This window comes from Phyllobates terribilis, unplaced genomic scaffold (genome assembly GCF_046119375.1).
Source record: "Phyllobates terribilis strain yellow unplaced genomic scaffold, ASM4611937v1 Scaffold_7__3_contigs__length_470593459, whole genome shotgun sequence".
NCBI lineage: Eukaryota > Metazoa > Chordata > Amphibia > Anura > Dendrobatidae > Phyllobates > Phyllobates terribilis.
The window spans coordinates 150997281-151024381 of NW_027362767.1; the positions used below are offsets into that span (position 1 = coordinate 150997281).

At 42.0% G+C, this 27101-nt stretch overlaps 1 protein-coding gene across 2 annotated transcripts in view; it reads left to right on the forward strand.

Moving 5' to 3' along the window:
• The window catches only part of NHLH1 (nescient helix-loop-helix 1), a 245280-nt gene extending 218577 nt beyond the window's left edge, over positions 1–26703 (forward strand). The window contains exons 1-2 of one of the 2 annotated variants that reach the window (XM_073639428.1): positions 12451–12704; positions 23931–26703. In XM_073639428.1, the coding sequence (XP_073495529.1) occupies positions 24193–24582 (390 nt within the window). In that variant the 5' untranslated portion in view covers positions 12451–12704; positions 23931–24192 and the 3' untranslated portion in view covers positions 24583–26703. Of the gene's footprint in view, positions 1–12450; positions 12705–23930 lie in introns of those variants that run through there. The other variant, XM_073639429.1, reaches the window with a different exon arrangement.
• The last annotated feature ends 398 nt before the right edge of the window (positions 26704–27101 follow it).

Below are 27101 nucleotides of genomic sequence, written 5' to 3' on the forward strand. Positions count from 1 at the left end.
GGGTCTGGTTGCCACAGTGATAGAGATATTACGTCTGAGAGCAGGTGGGAGGTCTCTTGGTCAGGGATCCTATGCATGCCACACCTCCTGCCCAGTCCTGGGAGGGGAAGAACTTCCCCTATATAAACCTAGGGCTGAGGCAGGGTTAGTGAGTAGAGAAGAGGTAGAGAAGAGAAGCAGCATAGGAAGAAACTACAGGAGCTCTGTAGGAGCAGTGCAACAAGGAGTCAGGGGCTGGCAGCTGCAGAGCTCGCCCTGACTGAGAAGATTTTTCACCGGACCCGGAGTCCGAGGCTGTGGGGACTAACTCCTATCCAGCAGCAGAAACCGACCGGCAGGGGATTGCAGGTCCTCTGGCCCAGAAACCCGAAGGCACGGTCACACGCGTGGGACCAGCACCGCCGTCGTGGAGCGGAAGCTACTAGAAGGCCCCGAGTCACCGGCCATACGGGTGAGCACCACACGGTACACTCAGGGACGTGGGCTACTTATACCCGCCTCTAGCAAGGTAGCCAGAAGAGTACAGTCAGTTTGGGAGGCCTACAACTCCGCCTGGCCAGGGGAGATCCCATCTGCTCAAGGACTGACCAGGCCCCAATCGCTAGCCAGTACTCCGGGAGGGTCTATCTTTGTCACCAGTAAAGACCCTGAACTACACCGTACCGTCTCCGAGTGGTTCCTGCTACCCCCATCGTCCACGTCGGCTGCCCTGAGGCCATACCCCTCCCGTTGGGGGTTATGCTATTGACGCGCCCCTGGGCCTGTGTCGCGCTGCGTTGCGCACGCGGGAGCTTACCCGGAGCCGGATCTCTTGAGGGTTGTAGTCTCGTGGCGGTGACCCGGTCCGTGCCCAGGGAGTCAAACTGAGCGGCGATGTAACAGCGGTAGATGCAGGACGACTACGCCACCCGTTGAATGCAGCTATGGAGCTGCCGCTGCAGGACAGTCCGCTGAGGCCGGTGGATGGATGGTGCAGCGTAGATGGTATAACCCCCAACTGGAGGGGTATGGCCTCAGGGCAGCAGATGGATGATGGGGGTAGCAGGAACCACTCAGAGACGGTGCGGTGTAATTCAGGGTCTTTACTGGTAACAACGATAGACCCTCCCGGAGTACTTGCTAGTGAACGGGGCCTGGTCAGTCCTTGAGCAGATGGGATCTCCCCTGGCCAGGCGGAGTTGTAGGCCTCCCAAACTGACTGCACTCTTCTGGCTACCTTGCTAGAAGCGGATATAAGTAGCCCACGTCCCTGAGTGTACCGTGTGGTGCTCACCCGTATGGCCGGTGACTCGGGGCCTTCTAATGGCTTCCGCTCCACGATGGCGGTGCTGGTCCCACGCGTGTGACCGTGCCTTCGGGTTTCTGGGCCTGAGGACCTGAAATCCCCTGCCGGTCGGCTTCTGCTGCTGGGTAAGAGTTAGTCCCCACAGCCTCGGACGCCGGGTCCGGTAAGAAAGCTTCTCAGTCAGGGCGAGCTCTGCAGCTGCCAGCCCCTGACTCGTAGTAGTATTGCTTCTGCTGTTTCTTGTCTCTACTCTCCTTGACTCCTAACCCTGCTTCAGCCCAGGGTTTATACAGGGGAAGTTCTTCCCCTCCCAAGACTGGGCAGGAGGTGTGGCATGCACAGGATCCCTGACCAAAGGACCTCCCACCTGCTCTCAGACATAACATTACATTACTGTGGAAAACCAGACCCCTGGGGTGCCACATTCCCCCCTAGTGAAATTTAGTACTCCGGGACTAAATATATTTTAGAAAAAACATAACAAGATATAACAACAATAATAGTACAATAAGAAGAAACACATAAAGGTGGTCACGGCATGTCCGTAACCGGGTGTAGTCTTTGAAGAAAGCAAGGTGTCCATTTCACCAAAACAGGGAGACGTAACCAGGTAGGGGTCTGTCCTACCCCGAGTCCTTAACAGTCTCTAGTCCATCCTGGGTTACGCTCCAACTATGTACAAGGATTCCCGGTAAATCCACCAAGGATTCCTAAAAATAACTGGAAACACAAAATTATACACAAGCAACAATACACAGATAAACATAAATAAAACAATTTATACACTTCAAATCCTCCAGCGTGCGGGTAACTGGCCTCTAGTGGCCCTAGTGGACCTACGGAGCTGACTGTCTGGCCCTGAACTACAGGGTGTAGGAGCTGTCAAGGGTAAACTGGGCAGCTGTCTACCGGCTCTTTGTCTCACTAGGGGTACGGCAGGCTCACTATAAGCAAAGGGTTGATCCTCCTGTTCTGCTTGTGTGGAGTCTTCTGCCTCCTGGACCGGCTGTTCTTCCAGCTCTACCTGTTGCTCCGTAGGTGCTTGGGATGCTGGTTGGAGGAAGGTGAGTACGGGTACCACAACTGCACCATTGACTTGAGTCCAAGACCGAGGGAAGTCCCCGAGCACAGTACTAACCATATCTTCCCTTTCCTCTACGGGTCGATGGTCTTCTTGTTCCTCTTCAGGGTTCCTCAGTTGTTCGGGACACTTCTTCAGGTGGTCCCGGGATACAATGGCTGTGGTTTCCCCTCCGTCTTTACTGATGGTACAAACCTTCGGGTTCTCGTGGCTTGAGGGCAGTACGGTGTACGGGTCCTTCTCCCACTGGTCATCCAACTTGTGGAGCCGTCTCTTCCTCTTCAAGACCTGCTCTCCGGGTACCAGGGGAACAGCGGGAGCATACTGGTTGTAAGTTTTCTCTTGTCTTTCCCTAGCCTGACAGAGACTTCGCTCCACGCTCTCCTGTACTTTCCGGTACTGCTGCTGCCTCTCTGTGTCCCAGTCTGTTTCTGGTGAAGTGTCCTCGGGTGTCAGGACTCCCATTTCCAGGTCAACAGGTAACTTACCAGGTCTTGCCCTCATTAGGTAAGCCGGGGTACAGTTGGTGGAACCTACCGGGATGTGGTTGTATAGGTCCACCAGATCGGGCAACTTCTCAGGCCACAGACTGCGTTCTTCCAGGGGCATCGTTTTTAGAAGATCCATTACCACCTGGTTCATTTTCTCACAAAGTCCATTAGTTTGCGGATGGTAGGGTGTCGTCCTTATCTTCCGGCAGCCATACAGATTGCAGAATTCCTGGAAGACCTCCGCTTCAAAGGCAGGTCCCTGGTCCGTCAGCACTTGGTCCGGGTACCCGTGTGGACGGCAAAAGTGCTGCTGGAAGGCTCTAGCTGCTGTTTGAGCCGTTAAGTCCTTGACGGGGACGACAACCAGAAACCGGGAGTAATGATCCACGATGGTTAACGCGTAGACGTAGCCACTTCTGCTTGGGGTCAGTTTTACATGATCCAAGGCTACCAGTTCCAACGGTTGCCGGGTGACGATGGACTGCAGGGGAGTCTTCTGGCTGGCACGGTCCTTCCTTCTCAGGTTGCACGGGCCACAGTCTCTGCACCACTTCTCAATGGTTCCCCTCATGCCTACCCAGTGGAACCGCTCGCGCAGCAGGAACTCCAGCTTCTTCCACCCGAAGTGCCCAGCTCCGTCGTGGTATGCCTCCATCACCATGGCTGCGTCCCTTCGTGGCACCACTACTTGCCAGAGTAATTCATGCGTCCGGGAGTTAACCATTCTGCGGCACAACTTCCCTTTGTAAAGGAACAGTCGACTCTTCTCTGCCCATAGTTGTTTGGCATCCTCCGGAGCGTCTGGTTCAAGGCGAGCCTCCGGCCGAGTCAGCATCTCCTTCACCAGTCGGACGGCAGGGTCGCTGTCTTGCGTTTCCGCCCAGTTGTAGTGGGGTAAGGGGTTCAACGTAGCAGTCTGCTTACTCCTTACCTGGTGGGAATACTGAATAGTCCCATGACGGTGGAACGCAGGGAGTTCAACTTCTTCCAGTCCCTCCGGATCTTCTCCTCCGTCCGGCAGGTTGGGCATCCTGGACAGGGCGTCCGCGTTGGTATTGGAGCGTCCTGCCCGGTATTTGATTGTGAACTCGTAGTTGGACAGACGGGCCATCCACCTCTGCTCCAGGGCACCGAGTCTTGCCGTGTCCAGGTGTGTCAACGGGTTGTTATCCGTGTACACGGTGAACCGGGAAGAAGCGAGGTAATGCTTAAAGCGCTCGGTGACTGCCCATACTACGGCCAGGAACTCTAACTTAAATGAGCTGTAATTCTCGGGGTTCCTTTCGGTGGGTCGCAGTTTTCGGCTGGCGTAGGCAATTACTCGTTCCTTCCCCTGCTGGATCTGGGACAGTACGGCTCCTAGCCCGATGTTACTGGCGTCGGTGTAGAGGATAAAGGGCTGGCTATAATCCGGGTACGCCAGGATTTCGTCCCCCGTGAGGGCCATCTTCAGCTGGCGGAAGGACTCTTCTTCCAGCTCCTCCCATTTGAAGGGCGGCTTCTGGTTCTTGGCCTTCCGGGACTGGCCTATCAGGAGGTCCTGCATAGGTGCTGCCTTTTTGGTGAAACCGGGAATAAACCTTCGGTAGTAGCCTACCAACCCGAGGAACTGCCGCACTTCTTTTACGCTGGAGGGGCTTGGCCATTCCTTAATTGCGGTGATCTTATCAGGGTCGGGAGCCACTCCGTCAGCGCTCACCACGTGTCCCAGGTACTGCACCTTTGGTTTCAGGAGGTGACACTTGGAGGGTTTCACCTTTAGGCCGTAACTTGCCAGAGCTTCGAACACTTCCGCCAGGTGTTTCAGGTGGTCCTCATACGTCTTGGAATATACGATGACATCGTCCAGGTACAACAGGACCGTCTCGAAGTTTCTGTGGCCCAGACAACACTCCATTAGTCGTTGGAAGGTTCCCGGTGCGTTGCAGAGTCCGAACGGCATGCAGGTGAACTCGCTAAGTCCCATCGGGGTGGTGAATGCGGTCTTCTCCCGGTCCGCCTCTGCTACAGGAACCTGCCAGTACCCGCTAGTGAGATCCAAGGTAGAGAAGAAGTTAGCAGATCTTAAAGCAGCCAATGACTCCTCTATCCTTGGTAAGGGGTACGCATCCTTGTGTGTGATACGATTGATTTTCCGGTAATCTACACACATCCTCATGGTGTTGTCTTTCTTTCGGACTAAGACTAGTGGAGCTGCCCAGGGGCTACAGCTATCCCTGATCACCCCAGCCTCCTTCATGTCTCTAAGCATCCCCTTGGCGTGTTGGTAGTGGGCAGGGGGTACGGGTCGATACCTCTCTTTTATAGGAGGATGGTCTCCCGTGGGGATGTGGTGTTCTACCCCCTTGACTCGCCCGAAGTCTAACGGGTGTTTACTGAACACTCTCTCGTACTCCTGAACCACCCGATAGACTCCTTGTTTCTGGTGTGCGGGAGTGGAGTCAGTACCCAGATGTAGTTGCTGACACCAGTCCTCCATGTTTTTCTTAGAGCCGTTACCTTCCTCCGGGTGAGATGGAGGCAAGGGTTCCACAGATTGTATAGAATTTTGGTTAATGGTATATAATTTGGCTAGCGTGGCATACCGGGGCAGGTACACTTCCCTCTCCCCGATATTTATTATGCGAACGGGCACCCTCCCATGGCGTACATCAACCACCCCCCGTGCTGTCAAAATGGTGGGCCTACTGTCCGAGTAAACTGGTTCTACCATTGCCTGGTAATCTCTACCTCTCAGACCAATAGCTGCCCGGCACCAAATCATCATTTCACTTTTTGGGGGCATGGCAATAGGAAAAGGGTCACACATTCTTACGCTACCAATCTCACCGCCGGAGAGTTCCACCTGTTGCCGTCGCATCAGTGCCCGGATCTCTTTCTGGAGCACCCGCTGCTCGCCGGAGCTGGCGTTCTTGGCAACCTGCTGTAAAAGGAAAATCACCTCTGCAAGACAATTTTCAATTACATTAGTTCCTAGAGTTATTTTTGGGTGACTCTCATGTTTGTCAATATCTACAATGATCAGTCCCTGTGCTGCCAGTTCGACTCTACCGATTTTGATGGTCACCTCTTTAAATCCGATCTGTGGCACGGGCTGGCCATTGCTGGCGATGATACTCAAGTCGTCGTCAGGGTAGCGGGTAATATCCGAGTCATTCCAGTACTGCTTAAAGAGCACGTACGGGATGGTGGTGACCTGTGACCCGGTGTCCAGTAGGGCACTCATGGGAATGCCATCCAGTACCACAGGCAAGACTGGACGTCCTCCCACATATCTGTCGCGCCAGTTCGATGGGCCTGGTGATCTTTTTCCTGGGGGTTGGCCCTCTATCCCAGGTTGTGCCCGTTTAAAGAACAGTACCTTTCCATATGTCCAGGTTGATTGCAGCGGCGGCAGATGGGTCGTCCGTCCTCGCTGTATCGGTCACTGGGTCTTCCTCTGGCCGGTGGGGTCCTCCTTGGTCGACGCCACGGGATGTCCTCCGGTCCGGATGCCAGCTGGATCTTCCCTGGGGTGGAAGCCTGTAAAGACTGCACAGTTCGGGTTAGCGCAGCAACGCTCTTAGCTAGCTCTTGGACCTGATGGTGTAGGTCTGGAGCCGGGTCATTGTCCAAAGCCTGCGCATCAGCTCCCACAGGCCCTGCCGACAAGGGCGCCGCCTCCTGGTGGTAAGTGATAGCAGGGCGCCTGTGGGTCACAACGCCACCCGGTGCCGGTTCTCGGAGCACCCGGATGGCTCTGTCCTTGAACTGTGCAAAGCCCAGATGGGGATCCTGTAAGGCCATTGCCCGCAACTGGGTTCGGTGGGTATTACAATACAGTCCCTCTATAAACTGTTCGGTCAACAGCCTGTCCTCGTTTCCCACTCCATCAGGGTCGGTCTGCTTAATGGCCCTCAGGGCCTCTTGCAGGTTTAGTGCATAGTCCCTTATACTCTCATGCGCTCGCTGCTTGCACCCGTAGAATCTAAGCTTAATCTCGGCTGAGGTGCGGGTATCAAAGGTGTCCTTCAGCCGGGTTAGTATCCCTGCGACAGTCTTCCTCCCAGGTGGCCAGGATTTTACTTCCCTTTTGGCTGCCCCGGTTAGTTGGGCCACCAGGATGCTCACTTTTTGCTCTTCTGTGAGGGGGTACACCTGGAAGAGGCTATCCAGCTTTTCTCTAAAGTCATGCAGGGTATGTGACTCCCCTGAGTACTGGGGTAGCCAAGCTGCTCCCGGGATATAGGGCATGGTGAAAGGCATGACCGCAGCAGCGGTGGCGCTGGCGGGGGTTGAGGCAGTGAAGCTCTCCTCCGTATCCGACATCTTCCTCCCCCCTAGTGGACCGTGGCCTACCTTGCGATGATCCTCTTCCGTAGGCCGCGGCTCCGCAGTGGATCGTCAGGGTTGAGGACCTTCCGTCACGCTCCTGTGACGTCGGCGTCTGCTGGGCTCCTTCCAGGACCTTACGCAACGTCCGGACGTGAGGCGGGGCTTCAGTTCTCGCGCGCTTTCGGAGTCCACGCCCCTCTTCTTCCCGCGCGGCGTCCTCAAGATGGCGTCCAATGGCGGGAAAACTCCACGGATGGCGGGAAGAAGGCAGAAGATGGCGCCGGATGGCGGGAAACTTCACCGATGGCGGGAAGAAGGCTGAAGATGGCGCCGGATGGCGGGAATCTTCACCACAGGTAAGTTTGAAAAGTCTCTTTTTCAGGCACGCAGTACCCGGTGGTTGCGGGCACGAAATCCTGCCGACTACGCCAAAGTTGACGCGCCCCTGGGCCTGTGTCGCGCTGCGTTGCGCACGCGGGAGCTTACCCGGAGCCGGATCTCTTGAGGGTTGTAGTCTCGTGGCGGTGACCCGGTCCGTGCCCAGGGAGTCAAACTGAGCGGCGATGTAACAGCGGTAGATGCAGGACGACTACGCCACCCGTTGAATGCAGCTATGGAGCTGCCGCTGCAGGACAGTCCGCTGAGGCCGGTGGATGGATGGTGCAGCGTAGATGGTATAACCCCCAACTGGAGGGGTATGGCCTCAGGGCAGCAGATGGATGATGGGGGTAGCAGGAACCACTCAGAGACGGTGCGGTGTAATTCAGGGTCTTTACTGGTAACAACGATAGACCCTCCCGGAGTACTTGCTAGTGAACGGGGCCTGGTCAGTCCTTGAGCAGATGGGATCTCCCCTGGCCAGGCGGAGTTGTAGGCCTCCCAAACTGACTGCACTCTTCTGGCTACCTTGCTAGAAGCGGATATAAGTAGCCCACGTCCCTGAGTGTACCGTGTGGTGCTCACCCGTATGGCCGGTGACTCGGGGCCTTCTAATGGCTTCCGCTCCACGATGGCGGTGCTGGTCCCACGCGTGTGACCATGCCTTCGGGTTTCTGGGCCTGAGGACCTGAAATCCCCTGCCGGTCGGCTTCTGCTGCTGGGTAAGAGTTAGTCCCCACAGCCTCGGACGCCGGGTCCGGTAAGAAAGCTTCTCAGTCAGGGCGAGCTCTGCAGCTGCCAGCCCCTGACTCGTAGTAGTATTGCTTCTGCTGTTTCTTGTCTCTACTCTCCTTGACTCCTAACCCTGCTTCAGCCCAGGGTTTATACAGGGGAAGTTCTTCCCCTCCCAAGACTGGGCAGGAGGTGTGGCATGCACAGGATCCCTGACCAAAGGACCTCCCACCTGCTCTCAGACATAACATTACATTACTGTGGAAAACCAGACCCCTGGGGTGCCACACTATCACGCTGCACAATCCTACCACCGGCCTCAGCGGTCTGCCCTGCAGCAGCAGCTCCTTAGCTGTACTCAACGGGTGGCGTAGTCGTCCAACATCTACCGCTGATACAGCGCCACTTAGTCTGACTCCCTGGGCACGGACCGGATCACCGCCACGAGACTACAACCCTCAAGAGATCCGGCTCCGGGTAAGCTCCCGCGTGCGCAACGCAGCGCGACACAGGCCCAGGGGCGCGTCATAAACATTGAATGTTAAATCAGCCACCTCTGATCTTGGCTTAACAAAAACGTAAGTGTTTAATGGAGATGTAGCTGGTGGTAAAACAGCTGTGAAAAACAAGGAAAGCACAGAAGATCCTCTTTTCAGACAACAGGTTGGAGAAGATGACAATCTGTCAGCCCTGTAATAAATGACCCATTGTATTAAGAGATCAATGGAGAAGAGAGAATGTTCAACCCCGTGTCTCACAAGACGCAATGCTCTGTCAGGGCGCTAATTACTCAAATGATAATCAAGTAGATCTATGAACCTGAAGTCGTGATGAGACGGCTCCATTAACGTTCTTGTGGGTTTAGGATGCCACAAGTTCTTTATGGCTCAGATTTGCTCATGAAAGCATGAGTCAGAGAATTTCTGATGTTCTCCTCCTAAGCTAAACCTTTCTATAACAATTTCTAAACGTTGAATTTTCTACGAAAGCTGACCACAGGTTGGTCTACTAGTTGATCTTTGAGTAGTTGAGTAGATGCTGATCTATCCATGTGGTATTTTCTGAAGCTCTAGTAGACGATGGAAATTTACTGAAGCTCTGGTTTGCTACAGCTTTGGGTAGATGTGACCTTTCTAAGGTGGTACGTGGGTAGATGTAGCTCTACCTGTTGATCTAGAAATGTGATATCTCTGAGGATTCAAGGTCACTGCCACCGTCAGGGTGCTGCTATCAGGGGCCTATACCAAATGTAGAAAAAAATGGGACCAATGACCACCAACCACTGTTTCACACACTAAGGGGTGGTGGACCCCTATCCTTCTATCAAGGCCAACTTACACCGTCCCAGCCTCAGCCCAATAAACCAATAACTTGCCACCCTAGGCCCACCTCCTCCGGCATCATTATACCTTTCCGTAGTCCTGTGTGAGGAAGAGAGAATAATGTTCGATTTGGACTGCAGATCGTTTTATTCTCCCGGGGATAAGCCGCCGGCAGAGATGTCTATCGGCAAGTTCCTCATAGAGAACACAGGAGCACTCGACCAAGTAAGCACTGCTGTGTATGGGAGAGATGGCCAAGATGGCTGTCGGATGTCCGGTCATCTAATTTGTAAGGCTGCTTTAGGCTCATCCTCAGATATCTGTTGAGCATTTTCACATTGAAGAGTTGTGAATCTACACGCGTATTAGCCCCGTTCAATAGGGTTAATGCCTGCTCGACTACCTGACACGGTTTTCATAGCTGATCTGAGCATATCCCACACCGAAATCTGCCTCCTATAATTTTAATGAGTATGAACTACAACAAAGATTCTCCATGAGTGGTTTTAAAGTCCACGTTGTAAGTGGAGTTATTACCCTTATTTCCCTTTAAACCCTAGGCAACATCTGTATGGCGGATGTATATAGCGGGCTCAAGAGCTAAGCCTGCTCCATAGACTGTGGGTACTGACTGTATTAAACAAAAGTCAAATTTCGGGGTCAGGGACCTAGACGATTTTTCTATGGGGTGGCTTTTCTTGCGATTAATATAGTCATGGCAATTTACTGAGACCTTGGCTGGCTACCTGTTGATCTTAGTATATGATTTTTTCAAGACCTTCCTTGAAAGCCCACTACGTAATGGACCACTGGAGCTCCTTGACCCGGGGCCCATCTTGTGACTAATTGCTCCATGTGCCATGCCTGCTTTAAAAGATGTTCACATCGGGCCTTGGATCATAACTATTTAGGCGGTGGGCTGATCTCTCATTTTTTTCTACTGTAAGACTCTCATCCATGAAGCGGAGCTGCCAAAATAAGGAGCATGGCGATTAATGGGAGGGTGCTCCCGCACGGCCCATATTATGAATTATTTGGTGGATAATTATGCGGGTGGTGACGCTCCAGTGATCACCTCCTGAATTATACTCTGACGTCATCGCTCACCTCTAGGGAAATCGCAGCCTTCATACCTAAGTCTGTGTTTTCCTACAGATCTGCCATACACCGCCCCCGCCCCCTCTCCTTCTCCTGTATCAGATACGTATTGTTAAATTGTTCTAGATTATTACACCACTGATCTCTTTAGAAATCTGCAGAACATTGTCCTGTCTCCTCTCCCTCCTGACCGGGGGTGTACATAGAAATCTAGGGGGTAACACAGCGAAGGTCCATTTTGGGGCTCTGTGTCAATTAACAACCCATCACATTAAATGGGGACATCTAACCCCTTAGATGATATGGTCATTGTCCACCGCGGCATCTAAGGAGGTTAAACTGCTAAGATCAGAGCCAGCTCCAATCTCAGCAGATGTTAGCTGGTATCTGCTGTGCAAAACAGCTGACACCTGACATGCATGGATCCATACAGATGTTCCCCACTTCTCATGTACAGAAACGGTGGATTTTGGGAAAGGTGGGTGGATGCCGGAAGCGAAGGGGCACCAGACCCTTCCAGTTCATGGGCCCCATAGCAGTCTGATGGGCTGTCTCCATTTGGGTCTGTTCCTATCAGATACATAGTGACATATGCTGCAGATTATTACACCACTGATCTGCAGAGCATCAATGTGCCCCTCTACCTTTAACATAGTGAATCTATATTCTGCAGAGTATCACACCGATAATTACAAATCTGCAGATAATCGCTCTGTCCCTTCTACCTATAACATAGTGATATATTCTGCAGATTATTGCACGGCTGATTATTTTACAAATCTGCAGAGCATCGCTCTGTGCCTGCTACCTATAACTTAGTGATATATTCTGCAGATAATTACACGGCTGATTACTTTACAAATCTGCAGAGCATCGCTCTGTGCCTGCTACCTATAACTTAGTGATATATTCTGCAGATTATGACACTGCTCATTACTTTTCAAATGTGCAGAGCATCGCTCTGTCCCTGCTACCTATAACTTAGTGATATATTCTGCAGATTATTGCACGGCTGATTACAAATCTGCAGAGCATCGCTCTGTCCCTTTTACCTCTCTGATAGAAAGACGTTTAACCCTTCGCCTGCTGCACTCACCTCTTACTGGCCCCTCACCTTGCTTGCAGTGCCGTAGGCATTCATGACCCTATCCTCGCCGCTTTGTCACTACGGTACCCTGACAGGAAGGCGCGATGCATTTCCAAGTGTTTAAATAATTAAAGCTAAACGGCAAAGCGCAATATTAGGAAAAAACACAAATCGAAAGAAAAGATATTTCCCGCATAACTCATGTCCTCCGTAAAGAAATAGTAATTATATTACAGGCAGGGGGGTTCATTGTCTGGCGGAGGCTGCTGCGGTGCCATAACCCCTGCTATGAAACACGTTAGTGTCCGAAATCAAACTTGAGGTTCTCAATAAAGTCCTAAAACCCAGTTGTGGGAGGGAATGGTGCCCAACAGAGCAGTAGCGCAGGCTCTTTCTCTTATAGGGTGGTTACAATGTGGCTGCTCACCCGTCTGTCACTTTCTCCTGATTGACTGTCTCCGGCCTGTGTGTCCCTCTCCCTCCTTCTCTTTATGAAATATGCATGCCGAACAGATGTCCTCATCCCCCAGCCAGTCCTGGTCCTCTCCCTCTGCCCCTCAGCCAAGTCACAGGAGCCGTTCCAACGCCTCCCTCTCCCATCCCCAGGGCTTTCCCATCCTGCCAGCCAATGTCTTGCCATCCCAGCTGTTTAATATGTATGATGGAAGGCTCTGCCGCGGCCAATGAGCGCCGCCACCTCGTCCTCATGTGGTGTGCTCCGTGTCACCCTATATATATAAATATATGGGGCTCCTATACACATGGGTGTATACGTGCCTCCTTCCTATATGTGCGTCCGGGAGCTCAGGACACAAACTTCTCCCCCCTGGACCCGAAGAAGGAAACTTTACCTGACACTGCTCCTGGCATACATGGATACCTGAGGAGGGGGACAGCGTGACACGGCCATGTGCAGGTAAGGGCCGGGGGTCTGCAGAAGGGGCAGAGGGTGGTCCAGGCACGGCATCCAGGGCCATGTGCAAAGTACAAGGAAATAAGAGAACACGGAATTATCTACTTATCTGTCTATAGAATATCCGTATTATATCTGTTGGTACAGCTCATAATCCCATATTATATCATGTCATATTATAGTTATCTAATATCTGTCAGATATCAAAGTCATATCAAATTATATCTATCCGTTATCTGTCTATTATCTATCTATATATTATCTATCTAATATCTATCAGATATCAAAGTCATATCAAATTATATCTATCCGTTATCTATCTATTATCTATATATTATCTATCTAATATCTATCAGATATCAAAGTCATATCAAATTATATCAATCCGTTATCTGTCTATTATCTATCTATATATTATCTATCTAATATCTATCAGATATCAAAATCATATCAAATTATATCTATCTATTATCTATCTATTTATCTATTATTTATCTATTATCTGTCTATTATCTATCTATTATCTATCTATCATCTATCTATTATCTATCTATCTATTATCTATTATCTATCATCTATCATCTATCTATCTATCATCTATCTATTATCTATCATCTATCTATCATCTATCTATCTATTATCGATCTATTTATTATCTATGTTATCTATTATCTGTCTCTCATCTATCTATTATCTATTTATTATCTATCATCTATCTATTATTGATCTATTTATTATCTATCTTATCTATTATCTATCTATTTATCATCTATCTATCTATCTATTATCTATTATCTATCTATCATCTGTCTATTATCTATCATCTATCTATTATCTGTCTATTATCTATCATCTATCTATTATCTATCTATTATCTGTCTATTATCTATCTATTATCTATCTATTATCTATTATCTATCTATTATCTATCTATTATCTATCATCTATCTATTATCTATCTATCTATCATCTATCTATCATCTATCTATTATCTATCTATCTATCTATCTATTATCTATCTAATATCTATGTATTATCTATCATCTATTATCTATCTATTATCTATTATCTATTATCTATCTATTATCTATTATCTATCATCTATCTATTATCTATCTATTATCTATCTATATATTATCTATCTAATATCTATCAGATATCAAAATCATATCAAATTATATCTATCTATTATCTATCTATTTATCTATTATTTATCTATTATCTGTCTATTATCTATCTATTATCTATCTATCATCTATCTATTATCTATCTATCTATTATCTATTATCTATCATCTATCATCTATCTATCTATCATCTATCTATTATCTATCATCTATCTATCATCTATCTATCTATTATCGATCTATTTATTATCTATGTTATCTATTATCTGTCTCTCATCTATCTATTATCTATTTATTATCTATCATCTATCTATTATTGATCTATTTATTATCTATCTTATCTATTATCTATCTATTTATCATCTATTTATCATCTATCTATCTATCTATTATCTATTATCTATCTATCATCTGTCTATTATCTATCATCTATCTATTATCTGTCTATTATCTATCATCTATCTATTATCTATCTATTATCTGTCTATTATCTATCTATTATCTATCTATTATCTATTATCTATCTATTATCTATCTATTATCTATCATCTATCTATTATCTATCTATCTATCATCTATCTATCATCTATCTATTATCTATCTATCTATCTATCTATCTATTATCTATCTAATATCTATGTATTATCTATCATCTATTATCTATCTATTATCTATTATCTATTATCTATCTATTATCTATTATCTATCATCTATCTATTATCTATCTATTATCTATCTAATATCTATCTACTATCTTCTTTAGGCCAACAAGGGTTAACAAGTCCCTTTGTGTGGAAACTTTCTGGCTGTGTTTAGTGGATGGCAGTGGTCCTCACCCCGCATCTGTCAGAGTCGCTTAGTGTCGCAGTCATATGCTTCCTCCTGTCTGGGGTGGTTTCCTCTCCACTGAAAACAACAAACAGCGTTCAGCACCAAAACACAATCTCCCCCTTTGCCATAGGCCGCAGTCTGAGCCCGGTACTCATCCTCACGGCCACCAAATAGTTAACTCCCAGCAGAACAGATCCCAATGTGACATGCCCAGCATGTAATGAATGACAGCTGTCAATCACAGCGGGATCTGCCACTGATGACCTGCAATGTCCCGGGTGATTGTGTCTCCATATTTTATCATTCATTTGTGTATTTAGTATAAAATCAGAGGATGCTGCAAAGAAACAAAGAGATGAGTGTCCTTGTCAGAGGAGCTTACAATCTAGACATAGCAACGTGTGTGGTGCGGAGAGCGAGCCCGGACAGAGCCCGACTGCAGCATAATAATCATCATCATGGTATAATTACTCAGTCCTCTCTATAAACCAATAATCTGTAAATCTACAGAACATTCGGCAAATAACTATGAAATAAGAGCGTCCTGGTGACAACAGGGATCATATATTATATCAGTGTTACAGGCTTCCTGGTACATGTACAGTGTTCATGTGACGTCTTCTTATCATAAAACAACCCCCAAATATATCATTTAATTCCTATTATTAGTAGTATTGTAAGAACTTTATTATAAATAATAATTACAGGTATAATCTATAATATCTCATAAATATTTATCTAATTTCTATCTATATGATTATCACTAATATCTATTATCTATATATCCACCATTCTATTATCTATTATCTATCATCTATCTATCATCTATTATCTATCTATTATCTATATATTATCTATCTATTATCTATATATTATATATCTATCATCTATCTATTATCTATCATCTATCTATCATCTATTATCTATCTGTTATCTATTATCTATCTATTATCTATATATTATATATCTATCATCTATCTATCATCTATCTATTATCTATTATCTATCTATCTATTATCTATCTTTTATCTATTTATTATGTCATCTATCTATCTATCATCTATCTACTATTTATCTATTATCTATCTATCTATTATCTATCTATCTATCTATCACCTGTCTATTATGTATCTATTATCTATCTATTATTTATCTATCATCTATCTATTATCTATCATATATCTATTATCTATCATATATCTATTATCTATCTATCATCTATCTACTATCTATCTATTATCTATCTTTTATCTATTTATTATATCATCTATCTATCTATCATCTATCTACTATTTATCTATTATCTATCTATCTATTATCTATCTATCTATCTATCACCTGTCTATTATGTATCTATTATCTATCTATTATTTATCTATCATCTATCTATTATCTATCATATATCTATTATCTATCATCTATCTATTATGTATCTATTATTTATCATCTATCTATTATCTATCTATCTATTATCTATCTATTATTTATCTATCTATCTATTATCTATCTATCTATTATCTATCTATCATCTATCTATTATGTATCTATTATTTATCATCTATCATCTATATGTTATCTATCATCTATTATCTATCTATTATCTATCATCTATCTATCTATTATCTATCTATTATTTATCTATCTATCTCTCTATCTATCTATTATCTATCTATATATTATCTATCTATTATCTATTATCTATCTATCTATTATCTATCTATCTATCTATCTATTATCTTTCTATCTATCTATTATCTATCTATCTATTATCTATCTATCTTATCTATCTATTATCTCTCTATCATCTATCTATTATCTATCTATTATCTATCTATCTATTATCTATTATATATCTATTATCTCTCTATCTATCTATCTATCTATTATCTATCATCTATCTATCTATTATCTATCATCTATCTATTATCTATCTATTATCTATCTATCTATCTCTCTATCTATCTACACAGGAGTTCCATAGGATGCTGATGTCTGTTCTGCTTTCTCTGGCAGAGGTTACATTGGACACAAAGGGACAATTACAAATTCTGTACAATTGATCACTGACGACTCCTAACTTGTGACAGATGGGAGATTCAGTACTGAGCCGTATGTCAGCCTGACAATCTTTTCAGATCTTTTTGCCCTGTTGAATGTAGCCTTCAAAACAATTTACACAATACAGGATTCTTCAAATTTAATTATACAAAAAAAGAATCCAAAAATGTAAAAAAAAGTTATTTTAAAACTTAAAAGTTTTAAGCTGACCCACACAAAATTTTTACAAGCAAAAAAAATAATATTATTTTTTTTGTAGCAGTTGCATTCTTATAATTTCCCACATACATTGATTTATGGTGTCGTCTTACTCACATTTTTCCAGCTTAAAAAGTGAAACTGTAAAAAAATCATTTTGGTTCTTAACGTTATTTTAGTTCAAATCAAAATTTAGATAAAAAAAAAGTCATTTTGTTTTCAAGTTCGCCTGACAAGAAGAAAGGAGGAGATTACTGGATAGACATTTCCTTAATTACTTATTGAACAAAAAGTTGTTATAAGAAAAAGGTTCAAAGTATAACTATAAAAAATGATAAAACGATAACAATAACTATATAAAAATAGTATCAAACATAACTGTCAAAAATTAATACATTTGGGGAAAAAAAATGACATTTTTGGTAAAATTCTGAAAATGGAAATAATTTCCCCCTTTAAATTTATATTAACCCCTTAAATCCCCACAACTATTCTAAAACCTGGAACCGTCCGTAAACGCCCCTGATATTCCCAACTTCACTCCATTATATGGATTTACAAGCAATTAGGGAATTTTCTCGGATCTCGTTAAATCCCAACTTTCCTTGTCTGTCACTGTAGTTTTTTTTTTTCAGAAGCTCACATTTCATTAAGCAATAAACACCTCTAACGAGGCTCCAGTGGGCCGTGTGATTGCTTATATACGGGGGGGGGCTCAGCAGCCGGCATAAACTGGATGCCTCTTACATTTCATAGAGCGCAGTTTTTCCGGATCTAGTATGACATATGAGTAAAAAAAAAAAAGAAGGTTGTTCAACTTTATGACACGCTTTACTCTGTCAACGGCCATTAATGCCGGCAAAATCCCATCAAGTCACGGAGAAATTTCAATACATTAATCCCATTGTCCACACTAATGAGCCGAGAGTGGAGCTACCTCACTCATTAAAAAAAAAAGCCACCTCTTCAAGCACAACCCAATTTTTTTTCACATTTTCCTCTGGGAATTGGCAGAAAAATGTTTAAAAAATCATAAAATACATTTTTTTTTTCTGATCAAAAAGTTAACATGAACTAAATATAAGTAAAAAATAATGGAAATAAAGAGGTCAAATGGTTAGTTTTCACCCTTTAGTTTTTCCCCCCCGCTACTCTGCTGAGTATTTTGTTTTTTGTTTTTTTTAAATCGGACATAAGGCTCCTGAGATATGGGCTTTTTTATTTAGTGCTGATTTTTATGGTGGTTACTAAGAGGGTGGTACTTATTATGCAAAGCAGCCAAGAGACACGCCCCCATGATAAAACACCATAGAAATTAGTGCTTAATAAAAAGGTCCACAGTTCTGGAACCGTATGGAGGATTTTAAAAATATAAAAAACTGAATACTCAGGGGGATCAGTGGAAATAAAATAAGCACAAAAATGGGACACTTTAGACCCGATGACAGGTCCCCTTTAAGACTTTTTTCCCTTTAATTTCACCTATATTTAGTTAATTTCAACCTTTTGATTTCCAAAACTGTATTTTATGATTTTTCAATATATATATATTTTTTTTAATTCTACCAATTCTCAGAAAGAAGTGATAAAAAAATGTTTCCTCTTTAAACACCCATTGGGCCTTAAGAGGAAATGTTTTTTGCAGTGCACACATAGCTTCCGGCTGAATATTAAATGGTTAAATCTGAGACTGAGTCATCAGAGTGATAAGGAAATTGAGTTTGACCAATAGAAATATGTTAAAAAGTTAGTCGGACTATCGGACTGATTTTACAGAATTTTTATATCATCTGTTTTTTTGGTAAATTTTATTATAACAGATGAGCTCTAGATATATTTGTATACACATGTAGTTTGATGATGACAACTGTTATAGATGGTGTCTGCCGAAATGAAATAATGTCTTCTTTCCTCTGTGAATTTTACACCTTAATCCCTCAGTGTTTCCAGAATCCAATCTGTGAGATTACATTAGTGGTTAGCGACGTGCCCTACAATCCGGAGCGCTCGGCCACGGTAATCAGATGAAATTCCCAGGTCTGGTGCAGAAAAGAGGCCATATTTATCCTGCTTCCCTCCTGACAATAGGTGCGCCCATTAATCATCAGCAGCCCCTCCGCCTACCTACATGTCACCATGGGATAAAATGGAGAGGGGGGCGACAGAAGGGTATTATCTGGAGTAATTCACCACAGAGGAGCAGCACTTATTGTAAATGGCAGAGACAAGGCCCCCTATATGATCGGAGGATGTGCAACGGGGGCAGATTAATCCATACAGGTCGCCCCACCTGTGCTTGTGTAGATATAGAGAGAAATGGATGGGCTGCAAAAAGCTCCTCATCTGGAACAAAACGTTACCCTGACATGATGGGTCAATAAACCACTGTATTATGGAATCCTTGGAGTGATGCCTGCATCTTTTATGGACTTATCTATCTATTATCTATCTATCTATCATCTATCTATTATCTATCTATCATCTATCTATCATCTATTATCTATCTATCTATCATCTATCTATTATCTATCTATTATCTATCTATCATCTATCTATTATCTATCTATTATCTATCATCTATCTATTATCTATCTATTATCTATCTATTATCTATCTATCATCTATCTATTATCTATCTATTATCTATCTATTATCTATCTATCATCTATCTATTATCTATCTATCATCTATCTATTATCTATCATCTATCTATCTATTATCTATCTATTATCTATCTATTATCTATCATCTATCTATTATCTATCATCTATCTATTATCTGTCTGTTATCTATCTATTATCTATTATCTATCTATTATCTATCTATCTATTATCTATCTATTATCTATCTATTATCTATTATCTATCTATTATCTATCTATTATCTATCTATCATCTATCTATTATCTATCATCTATTATCTCTCTATCTATTATCTATCTATTATCTATCTATCATCTATCTATTATCTATCATCTATTATCTATTATCTATCTATTATCTATCTATTATCTCTCTATCTATTATCTATCTATTATCTATCTATCATCTATCTATTATCTATCTATCTATTATCTATTATCTATCTATTATCTCTCTATCTATTACCTATCTATTATCTATGTATCTATTATCTGTCTATCATCTATCTATCATCTATTATCTATCTCTATATATTATCTATATATTATCTATCTATCTCTTCCTCTATCTGTCATTTAATCTTTTGTTCTAATATATATCTTGTTTTTTTCTTTTTGTTGTACGTCATACAAATAATTATTGACTGTATTGATGGGCCTCAGCACTGAAGAGGTTAACATTGAACCCAGCTGTTGGTGCTAGGTAAAGCATGAAATTTAGACTTTATGGCAGATTAAGAGAACATTGTGTAGCCGCCAGCATTTCTCATCCCCAGCTCCACTACAGTTACTTTCCGTTATAGTCATGGACAACCTGTGGATGCGGCTTTTCCAGGTGTTTACAAACGGGAATCCCGAAACTGTAAAATCTCAGCACTAGTAAGATAAAGTAAAACTTTTTGGCCAGAGGACGATCAATATTAGATAGATACTGATAGATAGATAGATATTAGATAGATAATACATAGATAATAGACTATAGATACATATAGATAGATAGATAGATAGATAGATAGATAGATAGATACTGATAGATAGATATTAGATAGATAGATAGATATTAGATAGATAATACATAGATAATAGACAATAGATACATATGGATAGATAGATAATACATAAATATTAGATAGATAATAGATAGATAGATAATAGATAGATGATAGATAGATGATAGATAGATAATAGATAGATGATAGATAATAGATAGATAGATAATAGATAGATAGATAATAGATAGATGATAGATAATAGATAGATAATAGATAGATAGATAATAGATGATATATAGATAATAGATAGATGATAGATAATAGATAGATAATAGATAGATGATAGATGGATGATAGATAATAGATAGATGATAGATAATAGATAGATAGATAATAGATAGATAATAGATGATAGATAATAGATAGATAGATAATAGATAGATAATAGATAATAGATAGATGATAGATGGATAACAGATAGATAATAGATGATAGATAGATAATAGATGGATGATAGATAGATAGATGATAGATGGATAATAGATAGATAATAGATAGATATTAGATATGATAGATAGATAGATGATAGATGGATGATAGATAATAGATAGATAATAGATAGATAATAGATAGATGATAGATAATAGATAGATAATAGATAGATAATAGATAGATGATAGATAATAGATGATATATAATAGATAGATAGATAATAGATAGATGATAGATAATAGATAGATGATAGATGATAGATAGATAATAGATAGATGATAGATAGATGATAGATAATAGATAGATATTAGATAGATGATAGATGATAGATAATAGATGATATATAATAGATAGATAGATGATAGATAATAGATAGATAATAGATGATAGATAGATAATAGATAGATGATAGATGGATAACAGATAGATAATAGATAGATGATAGATAATAGATAGATGATAGATAATAGATAGATAATAGATGGATGATAGATAGATAATAGATAGATAATAGATAGATGATAGATAGATAATAGATAGATGATAGATAATAGATGATAGATAGATAATAGATAGATATTAGATATGATAGATAGATGATAGATAGATGATAGATAGTTAATAGATGGATATTAGATAGATAGATAGATGATAGATAGATAATAGATAGATATTAGATATGATAGATAATAGATAGATAGATAGATGATAGATAGATATATGATAGATAATAGATAGATAGATAGATGATAGATAGATATATGATAGATAATAGATAGATAGATAATAGATAATAGATAGATGATAGATAGATATTAGATATGATAGATAATAGATAGATATTAGATATGATAGATAATAGATAGATATTAGATATGATAGATAATGCATACATAGTAGATACATATGGATAGATAGATAGACAGACTTAAATAGTTGTTCACATGGGTGGAAAGGAGGGTGTACTAGGAGGAGCGTCTATCTGTGTCACATTCCCTCTGGGACCCCCATGGAGTTGAGACCTTTTCAGACACATTGCACAAAACAGCTGTGTTGGTTTCCATATGTCTCCAGTGGTAGAATCTGCGACATACGGGCTAATTTAATATACCCCCCCACCCCAGACCTATTCTCCATCCCCCTCCCTATGTCTCTCCTTCCCATCCATCCACCACCTGTCCTGTCTCAGGAGACCCCAGAGAGAAAAATGCATTTTCATTTCCATCTATCTTTATGAAATGTGCTGGCTCCCCCGGGCTCCGGCCATTGCCTTTGGGTGCTGCTTCTATCTCTCTCATTTGTCCTCCCCGTCAGCTCCACTTAGTGTGAGAGGAGAAGACACTTTACTCTCGAAATAATCTTTGACTGTGATATCAGCGCCTTTTTCTTTGGCCTGTCATCCATCTTTCCCTTGTTCCAGGCTCGTTTCTGGGTTATTTTCTCTCCATTAATGTTCCGCCACCTTCCCCTGACACATAATATATTTGCCATTACTATGACATCTTATTTCTCATGACTAATGCAGTATAGTGTGCGTGTGTACACAGATATTTATGCCCTGCTCTTATAGATACTTTTTCTTGTGTCTATAAGTACTTGACTTGTCCTCCTCTGTGAAATCTGGGAAGGCTGGGTGATAGCCATTATGGCTACTTTGACTGCTCCAACTAGCAATATCCAGTTTCAGACTTCTGAAAGGCACATGGCTGAATTTTTATTATTTGTATTTCTGGCTTCATAAAGGCTTACTATGGCCGAAACTTCACCTCGTTTTTGTACCCTGGCTATGTAATTTTAATATCTTTGTTGCCTTGGAATTTTTGTAACTTTTTTAGGCACATGTAGTTATGCAGAGAGCCATTCTGTTATAGCTTGGGACTTGAAGTATTGCATTCATCTTTATACCTTTATGATAATGAGAGTTGTTGTTCCACATTAATTGGACTGGCATGCGTTGCCTTGATTTGACTGGATACACAAAGTAGATGTATAGTAAAATTGCCATTGTATTTCAGATTTTGGTCACGCCATGGGTACAAATTCACCTCATGGTTTATGCCTGGTTACCACTAAACCATTATATTTTAATACCTATCCTGGGCACCTTATAATTATTTATAGTAAATAACATAATATATCATGCCTTTCTAGAATACTGCTATTCCACATTTTTTAAGAACATAATTCCATCAAAAAGAAGCAGTGGGCCTAAACTGGACCCCATTATGGTACCAGAACCTACGTTTTTACCTTGTCTCAAGAGAAATCAAGACTGTAAGAATGAGAATAGACTAAATAAGACAGCATAATTCACTGTTGATCTAAGATGTGGATCTTTGGCAACTTTTGAAATGTTGGAAGTTTTCTCATACTTTTTTTTTTTTTATCAATCCACTAAATATTTTTCATGAATCTCTGCCAATATTTTAACTAATTTATCTGAAGTAGCATTAGGGGCAAAAAATCTATGACGTCGAGAGCGGAGATTGTTTCTGGAAAATTTGAAACTCTTCAATTGGTTAAGAATTTTTTTATTTTTTACTGTAGGAACAATCATAATTTATGAAAATTGTTCCAACCATATCGAAGGATGTTTTTATGTGCGTGGTAGATTGGGTTTCTGTGTTGCCGTGATATAATTAATAGTTGAAATGGAAGGATTTATTGTGCCTTGAATAAACCTCTGTTGACTCACTTTTCTTTTTACAACATTCCCAAATGTGTTACTTCTTTTTTATTTGGCTTTATATTCTTTTGTATGGTTTTTTTCTTTTCCTACATACCATAGTACCACATTCTCATTAAATTCACCTTTTATCTTGCTGGCACAACTCCCTTCATAGCCATTAAGGAACCTTTTTTATAATCTCTCTATTTCTCTTTTGTTCCAGGGGGAAAAACAAAAACAAGAGAGCAGAGAGGAAAATAAAAGCTTAATCTCGGCTGAACACTTTTATGAGTTAAATTTTTGTCTCTTAAGTGCATTGTGCGAGCCCACAAAAGCGCAACGTGCCTGAAAGCGACACATTTCACAGCCAACCCATACATTCCAACGCGATCCATGCGATCCAGAAGACACTGTCTTTCTTGAAGCACTTTATCTACTGATCTGGGGTATTCAAAGGGACGAAATCGAAAAATCTTTAAAGAGGAATGATGTTAAACTCCGAACAAACAGAAATCCCCGCTCATTCAGAGACTGAATCCGTGTTTAGTGATTGTGGAGGTGGAGGGGGACTAAATGACGCAGGTGGGATCAGTTTATGTGGAGAAACACGGATTTGTGAAGCGAGTGATGCGGTAAAACGAGAGCTTCAGCACTTAACTAGAGAGGAGAGGCGAAGGCGGAGGAGAGCGACAGCTAAATACCGCACAGCACATGCTACACGGGAACGCATACGGGTGGAAGCATTCAATTTGGCCTTTGCAGAGTTGAGAAAGCTTCTGCCAACTCTTCCTCCAGACAAAAAACTTTCCAAAATTGAGATCCTACGACTAGCTATCTGCTACATCTCCTATCTCAACCACGTTTTAGATGTGTAATAGCATCAAGGTGCACTAAATGGAGTTATATCTCACCCTCTCTCTTTTAATGCTGCTGTATTCAGCTTCAGACTAGGACTTTACGACAAAGGAATTCCTTTGGGGCCATATTTTTTCTCCTCTCTTATGGATTTTCGTAGAGTCCCAACCTCCCAACGTAGAATGTAAAGCACCTGCCATCCAGATATCTCCCATTCTGGTCACCAGTGCCAAGCTTATTTCACAAGCATAGTCACATCTTATCATTGGTATGGACTTCATGAGATATTTACGTGGAATTAGGACCATCAATTCTATCTACTTACAAATATAGTTTAAACAAGACCAATGCTTATTGATAATGCTATCGTTCATTTTCAAAGAACTCTGAAGATCATATTAAGGGTCATGAATTTTTGCTAAAACTCCAGACTTATGGTCAAGTTGCACTTGTTCATTGTTTAATGAAGGTTGGTCTACAAGAACTTGGTTTAGCTAAGATACCTCTCCCAAGACACATAGGTGCAGTGTAAACATAGATAACTATGGGGTCTTAGAAGATAGGGTCCTTATCAGTGAGAGCCTTTAAATTCTTCTTCTTCACAAGCACCATAGACAACCATGGGTGGTGGACTTCTCCCAAAGGGGAATCTTTAGAGCTCTATTTATTGATCCATCCATATGTCTTATATCGATATCATGTAGCACTCATATTTAAAACACATGTTCTATATAGCGTGACTTATTGGCCTTCTTTAGCGCACCATCAAAAGGCTACTGCCGCCCCCCCCATGTACAGTGTCCTATTGGTATAGTGGAATAAATAGTCCGTTTCTAGGCAAGAAGTTACTGACAATATAGTATCAAATGTGCACTTTCCTTTCATATGAAAGTCAATATCTAGTTCACTAGTCTTTGTTATTTGGATGGTAATGAAGAGCGTTGTGTCTACAAGTCTTGATTGCTTGTGGTTGGTTGATACATCTTCAGTGAGGGGCTACCAAATTCAAGAGACTGTCTTTAATAGCTTATGGAAAACTCTAGTCGTTATGCTACATAGACGACATCTTTGAAGTTTTCTTTTAACCAATCTAAGGCAAATAGAAAAAAAAGGGTAACTGCATAATATCTCCAACTTCAAGTAACTCATATTTGGAAGACTTAATACAACAACCAATACTACCTACTCTAGATAGGAGCATGAAGGACAGCAATGTAGATGATCTCGTAGCCAAAGGTAACATAATCTGCTCCTTACTAACTAGATAGATTAGGAATTTCGACATTTTAATTTTTCAGATATAACGTTCTACCTTCTGGACAAGGGTGTACATACCATTAAGGAGCCAGCAGAAAGAAGGATATGTTTGTCTTCCTAGTTCCTCATGGTTGGTGTTGACAAGTAGATGGCTCTTCCAAAATCGAGGAGAACTGGTCAAAAGATCACACCACCCTACAAGGGGTAGGAAGGTAATCAAGCACTGAGACCATGCATGGTTATATATTTGCTATAGGGCCACCTCTCCTGGATGTACTCAGGACATTGTAACTTTTAGAATGAATTAACTCAAAAAGTCTTAAGACCTTTCATAATCCATAAAATCTATAGAGCAATGATGAAAATTCTACATTGGATTTTGGAGCCCAGGGTTACATGACATGGAGCGGAAAGGGGATTCCAAGATATTGTGAAAAATCACACAACCTATAGGCTGAAGGCTTTTAATCTAAGTTCTCACCTCATGTCGGTGCTACATCTACACTCTACGTCTATTATCTTTCCCTTTGTGGCTTCTATCGCCTTTGTTTCATGTCCATCCCCTTTAAGAGTCCCACAATTTATGTGCCAGGAATTAAGAAATTAATTTATTTTTATTTATTTATATGAGTCATTATTTATTTGCTGTGTTGTGCACTTTTTATGAGGAAAAATTCAAGAAAATTACTTGGACTTGGGTACTGGCCTCCGACCAGGACTTGAGTCTTACCTCCGTTCTGCCACAAGAGCCTCAATTCTTCTGTAGATATATTCGATGACTTTTAAACAAGCTCTTGAAAAAAAAACTGTAAATACCTTGACAATGTTTTATGTGTTTAGAAGGGATACAAACTATTTATGATTTCTTAAAAAAGTTGAAGAATTCAATTAAAAAAAAAATTTAAAGGAGAAACGCGTTTCGGTCTACTTATTCGACATTACATTTTTGTATAGTTTTACATTTTAATGTAGGCTTGTTCTATCACTGTCAAGGTTTTCCATCACTTTCGTCTAATGAATAGTAGGTAAACATAGTGTCACGGGTGTATGAAGTGTGACAGTCGCTCTGGATCCGGCTGCAGAAGGTCACTTCACTTGGCATTGCAGACGCCTTCTTGATCCTCTCATCTCTGTAGTGTAGTGATATCCTTCATTGTTTAGGATCAAGCAGCGACCTCCACCTTCTGCTGCTAATTGATACACCCTTGCTTGGTAGTTAAAAACTCTCAGTGTCTCCAGAGAGTCGCCGGTGATAGTTCTATGTTCCTCTGTCCATGCCTGG